General features: G+C 47.3%; 1 protein-coding gene across 1 annotated transcript in view; it reads right to left on the bottom strand.

Annotated features, from left to right (window-relative positions):
• The window catches only part of Aars (alanyl-tRNA synthetase), a 23,333-nt gene that overhangs the window by 4,036 nt on the left and 7,996 nt on the right, over positions 1–11,301 (bottom strand). Inside the window, exons 4-15 of the mRNA XM_029480692.1 lie at positions 10,890–11,035; positions 9,920–10,111; positions 9,020–9,164; positions 8,584–8,729; positions 8,064–8,172; positions 7,614–7,764; positions 6,401–6,525; positions 5,716–5,860; positions 4,298–4,476; positions 2,998–3,111; positions 1,078–1,284; positions 441–625 (exon numbers count right to left, since the gene is read on the bottom strand). Coding sequence (XP_029336552.1) covers positions 441–625; positions 1,078–1,284; positions 2,998–3,111; positions 4,298–4,476; positions 5,716–5,860; positions 6,401–6,525; positions 7,614–7,764; positions 8,064–8,172; positions 8,584–8,729; positions 9,020–9,164; positions 9,920–10,111; positions 10,890–11,035 — 1,844 coding nt within the window. The remainder of the gene's footprint in view (positions 1–440; positions 626–1,077; positions 1,285–2,997; positions 3,112–4,297; positions 4,477–5,715; positions 5,861–6,400; positions 6,526–7,613; positions 7,765–8,063; positions 8,173–8,583; positions 8,730–9,019; positions 9,165–9,919; positions 10,112–10,889; positions 11,036–11,301) is intronic.

Genomic DNA, 11,301 nt, shown 5'->3' with positions numbered 1-11,301 from the left:
ATCTGATGCCCTCTTCTGGTGTGTCCGAAGACAGCAACAGTGTACTCATATACATAAAGTAAACAAATAAATCTTAAAAAAAAAAAAAAAAAAAAAAGACTGCGCCGAGAGTGTCTTCATCTCCTCACCCTGGGAAGAACATTTCATTAGAAACCCAAGACATGCTTATGTTCACCACCGAGGGGTCTGACAGTGAAGATTCTTGGAAATCTTATTTGGAAGTCCATTTCTGAGGGCTTCATTTTACCCTTAGAAAATGGGAGTCCGAGGGCCAATGGAAGAACACTCACTTAGCATCCGTGAGGCCCCGAGTCCCCTCCAAAGCACGACAGATCAAATCAATAAGGGAATGACCTTTGACCTAGCCTAGTTTCCCATCCCCAAGGGGGATGCCAGACGCAGGAGAGCCCATCTATTGCTGTCCCTGCCAAGTTACTCACGTTCCTCCACAAAACTCAACAGAAGTAAGGGAGCCAGCAGGCCCGCACGGGTCATCCAGCAGCTCTGACACGGGGACCCCAATGGAGACGACTCGCACGGGGTCAGGATAGGTCTCATCAAACACAGCTCGAAGGCCCTGGATGGCTTTTGCTGCTGCCAGGGGACAATCCTGAGTGTAGACAGGCTGCCATACAAAGAAGACAGGAGAGAAGAAAAAAAAAAAAGCTGGAAAAACCTCTGAAGGCAAGGAAGCAGCCTGGCGAGAATCTGGGCCTGTATCCAGGCTCTAAAGCTGTAACCCCACTGTGTCTGATACACACCCTGAGCCCTCTGAAATAACAACCTGTGTTAAAGCAATGAAAATCAGACAGGAATTTCTAACCTTTTTGTTAAACCACTAGGCAAACACTGTACGTAACTACAAGAACACTGCTTTGTCTAAGGAGGTAGGAAATCAAAGACACCACCACTATAAAGACAGTTAGGGAAAGGCTGCTTTCAGTATCTCTGTGAACGGTCAGGACATGGTACAACAGAGCGGGAACATCTGGATCGCTGAGCCTCCATGACAGAAAGCCATGGTACAGGAAGAGTGCACCTCAGTCGCCAGAACTCCTCCGATATGAGAGAGCCTACCTTAGCTGCCTCAATCATGCCATTGACAATCTCCTCAGCCTTCTTGATTTGCTGGGTGGACATGGCTCCCTTGGCAGTGAAGTCAAACCGAAGGCGGTCAGGAGCAACCAGTGAACCTTTCTGGTCCGCTTCCCCGAGCACTGAGCGCAAGGCGAAGTTGAGGATGTGTGTAGCTGTGTGGTTGCTCATGACGGGTCTCCGCCGGGGCTGCAGAGGGCAGAGATGGAAGCTATGGAGCTGTCCGCACGTGCTAGAACATTTTGTTGAATATAAGGTTGCTCAGCTTTCTTCATAGAGTGGGCATATACCTCAGTTCTGGACATGAGGGTGTGAGAAGTGAGGGATGGACCACGCCCTCTCCTTCCTCGGCTTACAACAGGAATAACAAACTAGGGCTGATGGGCCACTTCTGACTGGTTGTTTGGATTTTGGTTTTTAGGAGATAGGCCTGGTCCGGAACTCAAAGACCCATGTGTCTCTGCCTCCTGGGATTAAAGGCTTGAGCCCCCATGCCCAGCCTCTTGTTGGTTTTGATAGTGTTTTGTAACTAGGATTACTGGAACACAACTCCATTTATCTGTTTGCACACATTAAACATGCAGTACCACCTCACAGCTGAGAAACTGTGCTTCATACTGAACCTCAGGCCCGAACAACGCACCTTACAACTACCGTTTTGGTCCATGAAACCAAATCCTGAGCACACCCTAGGGCTGAGCAGTAAGCGATGACAAGCTGGCCCTGGAACGTCTATGTAATGAAACACACATTGCCGCCTGCTTTCCAGCTATTACTTTAGACGTCTGTCTCATGCAACAGAACCCAGCTTTCTTTTGTTTTTGAGACAGAGTCACACTGTGTAACCCAAAGGTTGACCTCAAACTCTTGATCCTCCTGCCAAGCACAAAGATGGCAGGTGTGCCCACACAGTGCCTGAGTTCCTAGTTCTTTTTTTTTTTTTTTAAAGATTCATTTATTGTATCTCTAAGAGTACACTGTCACTCTCCTCAGATACACCACCAGAAGAGGGCACTAGATCCCATTACAGATGGTTGTGAGCTACCATGTGGTTGCTGGGACTTGAACTCAGGACCTCTGGAAGAGCAGTCAGTACTTTTAACCGCTGAGCCACCTCTCCAGCCCCACTAGTTCTTAATATAAATAAGCTCCTTGACTCCTGAAAAGTTGATGGAGTCTGAAAAGCAACCCATGGGAGAAGGGAATGTTTTAGAGGATACGACCAAGGTATACTGTATACACGTGTGAAGTTGTCAAAGGATAAATAACACTCACGAAAAGATTAACTTGGGACCAAATAGGCTTGAGGGTTTTAGCTTCATCCCAATCAATCTACAAAATGCACCTGCACTGCCACTGTACTTTGCTAACAGTGTCACTTAGGAGGTGCCAACAAAAGGTCTCAGTAGGCAAAGGCGCTTGCCACCAAGCTTGACAATCTGAGTTCAATACCTAGAACCCACTTGGTAAGAGCTGACTCCTTCCAGGTTGGCCTCAGCCTCCACATGTGTGCTTTCACATGTGCAGAGACAAGATACTAAAAACAGGCGGGCATGGTGGTGCTCGCCTGTAATCCTAGTACTCAGGAGGCAGAGGCAGGCAGATCTCTAGGAGTTCGAAGCCAGCCTGGTCTACAAAGTGAATTCCAGGAAAGCTATGGCTCTACAGATAGCCTCTGTCTTGAAAAGAAGCCAAAAATGAATTTAAAAAAAATATTAAAAATAATTAAAACTAAGATCAAATGGGGAGCTGACCAGGGTGGTCCAGGCACATGATTCTAGCATCTGGGAGACTAGGACAACAGGATGACCCTAAGGCCAGCTTTAACTACAAAGTACTCAAGAGACTGTCTCACTAAATAAGTAAATATACATCAAATGTGGACCAACATATGCAACTTACCTCATCAATAAACAGCCGGACTTGATCTCCCACTTTCAGGTTGCCGTATATTGTTCCTATGTGCAGCACGTACCCGCCTCGGACCTGAGCATTCTTCACTGTAAACTCGGTTTTCTGCAGGGTCAAGGATAGCCACCAACAAGTAAGTAAAATTTCCAAATCTATCAATTCTCTCTTCATGCGTGTATATACCCCTACTGTCAGATGATGCACACACTGCCCTGTGATAGACTGGGCAGCCTAGGGTGAACTTGCCTCTTAACCTTGTCTTCTCACTCAGGCGCAGGGATCACATGCTCACAGCCCACTCCCAGGTTTATACAGTGTGGGGACGGACTCCAGGGAGTGCTCTAAAAGTGAGCTGCTTCCTCAGCAAGCGCCATCTTAAAAATCCCATGAAATGGATCCTATCCTATCTGCAGGAATCCGTTGCTAAAGGAGACCCAACAGCCAGCAGTGGCCACACTAGAGGCTGAGTTTTCTCAGAATGTTTGTCCTTCAAGAATGATCTCTGCCAGGCATGGTGAAGCCCTACCTCTACTCCCAACACAGGAAGGGCTGAGGCAGGCTTACTGGGAGTTCAAGACTGACCTGGGCTATAAGTGTAAGACTCTGCCTCAAAAGCCCAACAAAGAATACCAATCAGGGGGGCTGGTGAGATGGTTCAGTGGGTAAGAGCACCCGACTGCTCTTCTGAAGGTCCAGAGTTCAAATCCCAGCAACCACATGGTGGCTCACAACCATCCGCAATGAGATCTGATGCCCTCTTCTGGTGTGTCTGAAGACAGCTACAGTGTACTTACATATAGTAAATAAATAAATCTTTAATAAAAAAAAAAAAAAAAAGAATACCAATCAGCAAGTGAAACAGTCCTTATCCTTATGCATAAGGAAGCATTAGGAAGTAAGTGTTAGCATCTGCATCCAGGCTGCAAAGATCCCTTAGGACCTAAGAACCGAGACAGCAACAGGTCTAATAAGCAGCCCTCTTGGCTGCAGAAGAAATACCAACCAAAGAATAAAATAAAAACATCTGTCAAGCCGGGCGTGGTGGCGCACGCCTTTAATCCCAGCACTCGGGAGGTAGAGGCAGGCGGNNTTCTGAGTTCGAGGCCAGCCTGGTCTACAAAGTGAGTGCCAGGACAGCCAGGGCTACACAGAGAAACCCTGTCTAGAAAAACCAAAAAAAAAAATCTGTCAAGTCAGTGTCCCCAAGGCTCAGAATGTGAAGGAGAAAGAGAAGGCGCCCAGCCCCCGCTTGCCTTCCACGGCTAACAGGAGAGAGTTTGGCCTTACTTACATCCTCACTGCTGTCGTCGACCTTCACCAAGTAGCCTTCATCGTAGATCTGCCCTCCTTGTTCCGCATAGAAGCAGGTCTTGTCCAGCACCACTCCGCACTCCTGGCCAGTGACCACCTCGTCCACAAACATCTTTTCCCGACGCAGAGCAAGCACGGTAGCCACTGTACACTCAAACACTGCTCAACAGATGCAGAGATAGGGGGAGACAGGTCAGTGACTGGTGATATATCATCCCATGTCTGTGCTGAGACTAAAGATTGAATCTAGACCCTCACACGTTACCCAAGCACTGCTCCACAGAGCTCCCAGCCCCAGCCCAGCTCACGTAGTCCTTTTTGTTTTTTTCTTTTTTTTGGAGACAGGGTCATGGCAAGTAGCCCTTGCTGGCTTGGAATTCTCTGTATAGAAGGATAACTTCCAACTCACAGAGATCCACCTGCCTCTGCATCCTGCGTGCTGAGATGAAAATCACACACCACCAAACCTGGCTCCAATCACACATTCTTAGTTGCTTTTTGCTAAATTCTATTGTTCAATATTCAGGTCCTAGTTGTCTATTTGTATTTTGAAAACCAGCCCATTGGACTTTATAAAAGAACTAGCACACTGATCCTCCACCAGGGAATCACTGCTCAGGGTTCTAGTTTCTGAAACTCGGGGGTTTCCTAGGCTGTTAGTGTTAACACTGGGACATTTCTGAACAAACTGGACAGTTGGTCACTCTGTATCTTAGACACAAACTTGGTAAATCTAATTCTGTCTCATATAATTATAGTAGTCTCTAGTTCAAATCCTCTCTCACACCCATCCACCCACCCACCCACATACAGACGCGTACACACACACACACACTTAAAGGTAATGGGACTTGAGCTGGGCACAGTGGCATGTGTGTTTAATCTTAAGCACTTGGGAGGCTAAGACAGGTGGATTTCTATGAGTTCAAGGCCAGCCTGGTCTAAATAGGAAGTTCTAAACCAGCCTAGGCTACATAGTAAGACTTGTCTCAAGGAAGCAAAACAAAACAAATAAACAGACAGCCTCACTATGTAGATTTTGGTATAAGAAGATCTCTGCCAGGCAGGCCCATCTATTGCACATCTATTTGTTTATTTAGATTTTCTATGAGTGTGCAGGGTTCAACAGCTACTATGACTGTGACTGTTTTAAAGTCAGCTTTCTTTATTCTGCAACATGTTACCAAATAAGGGAAATTGGTTTAAGAGTAGCTGGAACCTCCCCATGATTTAAAAAAACAAAAACAAAACAACTTTCTGTAACTATATTTCAAAATAGTTACGGAGACCACCAGCCAAGGGTGCCTATGAGTATAACCATACAGCATGACCCGCTGGGCACCTTGAGAGTGATCTCTTGGAAAGGCAGACAGCATGGAAGCAGAAGGCTCAGCCTACCGTAGCTACCACTGGAGTCTGATTGGTAGTTATACTTTGGAGAATCATCTGTGGCCTCCAAACCCTTTGCCCGGAGCTCTTCAATAGCGTAAATGTCCAGCATGATGAGGTCTTCGTCCCCTGCTCCCTTGCCCTGTGACTTCAGCTGTCAAAACAGGAGAGAAAAAAAACCTTAATTATGTCAGTCTAGGAGAAGAGAGAACTGAGCCTTGGCAAAAACTGTGACCAAAGAAAAACTAAGAATAATGTCTTTAATCTTTATACTCCTGGCATTTGGGGCTAGACCAGCCTTTGCTTTGGGGGCTGTCTTCTTTCATGCCAGGACACTGAGTGGCATCTTGAGGCTCTACCAATAAGATAACGGGAAACATCCACCCCTAGCTGTGAAAACTAAAAATGCTTTAACACATTTGTAAACCATCCAGGGAAGATGCCTCCAGCCAAGCTTCACTGCTCTGGGGGTGGGGGAGACCTTAAAGGAAGGGAATTCAGTTGCCTGGTCCCCGAGCAGGTGCTGCCCTTCATCTCATTCTACATATTCTTTCTTTCTTTCCTTTTTGTGGTGTTGGTGGTAAGAGAAATAGGGGTTGTTTCTTCTTCAGAAAGAGAAAGCGGTCCCAAAGATGGGGGTGAGCGAGTGAGAAGGGAAGACAGGTGCTTACGAGTCACCCCTCACACTCCTTACCTGGGCCAGTCTCCTCTCTTCCTCAAAGCCATTCATATCTACCACCAGGCCCTTCTCTTCAGCAATCAATCCAGTGAGGTCCACTGGGAATCCGTAAGTATCATAGAGGAGCCAAGCGGTGTCGCCTGCGCAGTACACACAAAGGAACTGTGTCAAAACGACATAGACAGACCCTTTCCTTCCCGCCACGCCCTCCCAGGGCGCTGCTGAGAGGAACAGGTGTGAATGGAGGTAAGTAAGGCTTTTAGGACTGAAGGATAAAGGGTCTCCTGGTAAACTTCTATTTCCTAATCAGAGCACTGTGAGTGAGTTCTTTAACCTTTCTCTGTAAACACTCCACTCCAATAAGGTGGAAATAACCAGAACTAGAGATAGCTCAGAGGTTAGAGCACACTTGTCATTCTTGCAGAGGACCTGGGTATCCATGTCCGGCTACTCACAAATACCTATCATTTCCCAGGGGTTCCAGCGCCCTCTCTTGTCCTCTGTGGGCATTACACTCACATGCCAAACCCCACCCCCCCACCCCCCAATTAAAAAGAGGCAAAACATTTCGTGGAAAAAAAAACCTTTAAAATTAATTTTCTCAGCTGATGAAAGACAATGTGGACTCCACATGTTACATTTATATGCAAAATATGCAGACATAAACACCTACTTGCAATTTCATGCAAACAGATTAAAAAATCCTGAAGCATTGATTACACACTAATTTTTTTTTTTCTGTGGCTTCTTCTTGAGATAAGATTTTGTTATGTAGCCCAGAGGCTGGCCTTGACCTTGGGCTCCTCCTGCCTTGGCAGCTACAGTGCTGAGATTACAGCAGACATCTTGCAACTAATAGTTTACCTCTGAGAAACATATTTGAAAAAGATGTTCAGTTCTGTATTGTTTGAAGTTTTACCACAGTAAATTCTTTTAAAGATTTGTTTTTTTTTTTAGTTATATGTAAGTACACTGTAGCTATTTTCAGATACCCCAGAAGAGGGCATCTGATTTTATTACAGATGGTTGTGAGTCACCATGTGGTTGCTGGGATCTGAACTCAGGACCTTCGGAAGAGCAGTCGTTGCTCTTAACCCCTGAGCCATCCATCTCTCCAGCCCCAGTAAATTCTCTTATAATTCATTTTGCTCCAAGTCTTACTTTACCAAAAGCGGTTTAGGTAAGGTACATTCAACCTTGGCAGTGAGAGGGGAGAACTGGGCCTCACCTGGGATGGTTTTGCAGTCTCCTAAGCTCTGAATTTTTCGGTCCAGGATGCGCCGCCCTCTGCTGAGCGTCTTGAGAAACTGGACCTCTTCTTCATTAATGATGTCCTTCACCATATCTGGGTCCTTCTTCAGCTCAGGAAATGCATCTCCCTGACAGAAAAGGTTCAGTGTGACCAGACTATTCCATGAAACACCCTCCTTCCTTTTTAAGATGGGGCTTCATTCTATATGCAGTCCTGGCTGGCCTATAACTTACACAGTGCAGATCAGGCTGGCCTCAAACTCATCTGCCTCTGCCTCTCAAGTGTTGGGATCAAGAGTGTGCACCGCCATCCCTGGCCTCCATGGTCTCTCTTAAAATGTCCACTCACAGAATATTACCACCCACCGTATCCCTCTTAGACTATGGCCTCAGCACAAAAGATAAAAGCAGAGACTTTTCTACGCACCAGGGATTGAACAACAACATCAACCAATGTAGCGAAGAAACCCCTGCTGGCATTCAGTTTCTCATGGGAATATCGAACAGCTCGGCGAAGGATCCGTCTCAGCACGTACCTGTGAGAGGCAGACCTTAGTGTTAGCTAGGAGACACCCCTAGCTGAGGGGCCCACAGTAGCTCCTTTAAAACATCAGCTTTTTGTTTCCTCTGCTTATGCAGAGAGTTTGTTTAGCTACCCAAGCCCGCCTAGTCAGGAATGCCGTTTCCTGGGCTGAGTCAGTATCTATCCCTATTCTGCCAAGACCTAGCTGATGGTTTTAGTGCCAGCTTTACCTCCTACTTAGTAAAAACTATTAAATAGTGTCGCCTTAAAATACATTAAAACACCGTTAGCTGTTAAAAGGAGGGGGTCCCTCCACTACACAAAAGACAACAACGCAACAGTAATCATGTATGGCTTTGAGTTCCAGTCAGAACACTCATGCACGCTATCAGCCCAGACCCTGCCCACAGTGTGACCGACTCACCCCCGTCCTGTGTTGTCAGGCCGGCCGCCATCAGCCAGCGCCACAGTGATGGTCCGGGCGTGGTCAGCCAGAACCCGGTAGGCCATGTCGATGCCGTCCGCATCCTCGGCACCAACCTTCCCAGTATACGGCCGGGCGCCGGTGCCCTACAGGTGACCAGAGAGGGGGCCAATGAGACAGTCCTGCCCCTGCTGCCTCACACAGCAGGCTCCTAGAGGGTGAAGAGGTCTGGAGAAGATGACTATCCTGCCATACGCCACACGCCCTAGCCCTGGCAGATGGCACAGCGTGCCTTTACTCAGAGAGAGGGCACGTTGACAGTAACGGTGCAGGCAGACAGCAGCAAGTACTGTGGCCATTCACCTATGACGTCAGTGCTCAAAGTCCACCCTGCAGACCCCCATAGAAGCGTCCATGTTCACAACCTGATCAATACCTTCTGAATGGCTTCGAAGTAAGGCACGAAAAGGTCGGTGTCGTAGTTGGACATCTTGTTCTGCAGCACAGACACCAGCCTCTCTAGGCCCATCCCTGTGTCGATGCTTTTCTTGGGAAGAGGTTTCAGAACACCATCCGACTCCCTGAATGACAGATACAGAAAGGAAGCTGGAACGGGCCCCGGGCTATTCCTTTCTGGGCCATAGGTTAAAACTCATTTAGCATTGTTGGAAAGTTGCCATTATTCACCATTTGCCATTGTCTGGTTTGTGAAGGAGGGGTGTGAATACATACACAGCCTCCTTGTCTTGTTTTTTTAGGATTGGGGACGGTGTTGAGACAGGGTCTCTCTACATAGCCCTGAATTCACTATGTAGACCAGGCTAGCCTCAAACGCACAGAGATCAGCCTGCCCCTGCCTCTTGGATGCTGGGATTAAAGGCGTGCGCCACCACACACAGAGCCTTATTCTTAAGTAGGAAGCAGACAGACGGTTCAGGAAGACATTCTGTGAGATAAGGTTGGTTTTTATATAGGTCCACCCCGTCCCAGGGAGCCATCGGAAGCCTGCCAGCGCCCAGAGAGTCCAGGAGCACCTGAAGCGCAGGGCCGTTCTCCGGCTCCAAAAGTAAAGATCGCAGACAACCTTTAGCCAAGAAGGTCTGGTTAAGAAAAGGAACTGCTCACGCCGGGCGTGGTGGCGCACGCCTTTAATCCCAGCACTCGGGAGGCAGAGCCAGGCGGATTTATGAGTTCGAGGCCAGCCTGGTCTACGAAGTAAGTTCCAGGACAGCCAGGGCTATACAGAAAAACCCTGTCTCGAAAAACCAAAAAAAAAAAAAAAAAAAAAAGAAGAAAAGGAACTGCTCATAGCAGGGAGGAGCAGGGCCCACGCTACCTGTTATACTGGATGAACACGAGGTTCCAGATCTCCAGCACATTGGGGTCATCCTGGTTGACAAGGTGTGCGGCGTCCCTGCCACCAATGCGGTCATAGTGGATCTCGCTGCAGGGACCACAGGGGCCCGTGTCACCCATCTCCCAGAAGTTGTCCTTCATGTTGCCAGGGAGGATTCTGGCTTCATCCAGTCTGCACGGAATGAAGAAGAGAAACCCACTTGAAGCCGTCGACAGAAATCCCTCCAAGACTTGCTTCTACCACACAACGCATCCCTATGAGTCCTTATGAAGAAGTAAGTCCCACTGCCTGGCAAGCACTCCTTCAGAGGTCACGGTTTTCTCCTGCTATGTAGCCAAAGCTGGTCCCGAACTCAGGATCCTGTTGCCTCTCTGCCACCAGGGTATAAAGATTATAGGTATGTCATCAAACATGGGTGTCACATGAAACTTCATAATTAAATACCAAGTGGCTGAGGTATAGTTATATACCTAAGTGTATATTTGGAACTCACTGTAAAGAGGGAAAGGTTGGGGTGGGTGAGTAACTGTCCTGAATCAGTCTGTCTTCCTTCCTTCCTTCCTTCCTTCCTTCCTTCCTCCCTCCCTCCCTCCCTCCCTCCCTCCTTCCCCCTCTTTTCATTCAAGAAATTTGTGTAATGTATGAGTGCTCTATCTGCATGCACAGAAGAGGACATCAGATCATGTTACAGATGGTTGTGAGCTACCATGTGGTTGCTGGGAATTGAACTCAGGACCTCTTAAAGAGCAACCAGTGCTCTTAACTGATGAGCCATCTCTCCATCCCCATCATCCCGAACTTAGAAACCTCTCTTAGTGTAGTGGGTTACACTCCTATCTGCACCACCCCTCTCTGCTACCTTTTTAAGATAAAGAATTTCAAAAAAAAATTCTGCAAGAGCAGTTATGAGCTCTCAACTACCGAACCACTTCTCCAATTCCTCTCTTACCCTAAATTTTGCCAGATCTGTCTGCACTCCAAATCTGGCTCTAGGCCGGCCGCCTCATCCCCACCAAAGTAAGTGACATAGAGTCTGTCAACTGGAATACCAAACTCCTGGGTAAGAAGTTCCAGGGCCATCTTACATGCCAATTCCTACAAAAAGAAAGATCCAGAACACGGCTTTAAACCAACAATATCTTCATTATAAACCAAAAAAATTCAACTTATAAACTGAAACATCAAATGATACATGTCTCCTAGGGAGTGTTGGAATTATTAAATGTCCTTCATCTCCAAATCTCCTAAATGATATTTTATGTTTTAAAACAATCAAAATTAGCCGGGCGTGGTGGCGCACGCCTTTAATCCCAGCACTGGGGAGGCAGAGGCAGGCGGATTTCTGAGTTCGAGGCCAGCCT

The sequence above is a fragment of the Mus caroli genome, chromosome 8 (assembly GCF_900094665.2).
Source record: "Mus caroli chromosome 8, CAROLI_EIJ_v1.1, whole genome shotgun sequence".
Classification (NCBI taxonomy): domain Eukaryota; kingdom Metazoa; phylum Chordata; class Mammalia; order Rodentia; family Muridae; genus Mus; species Mus caroli.
The sequence above is the reverse complement of the archived record's forward strand: the minus strand, read 5'-3'. Positions and strand labels throughout refer to the sequence as shown.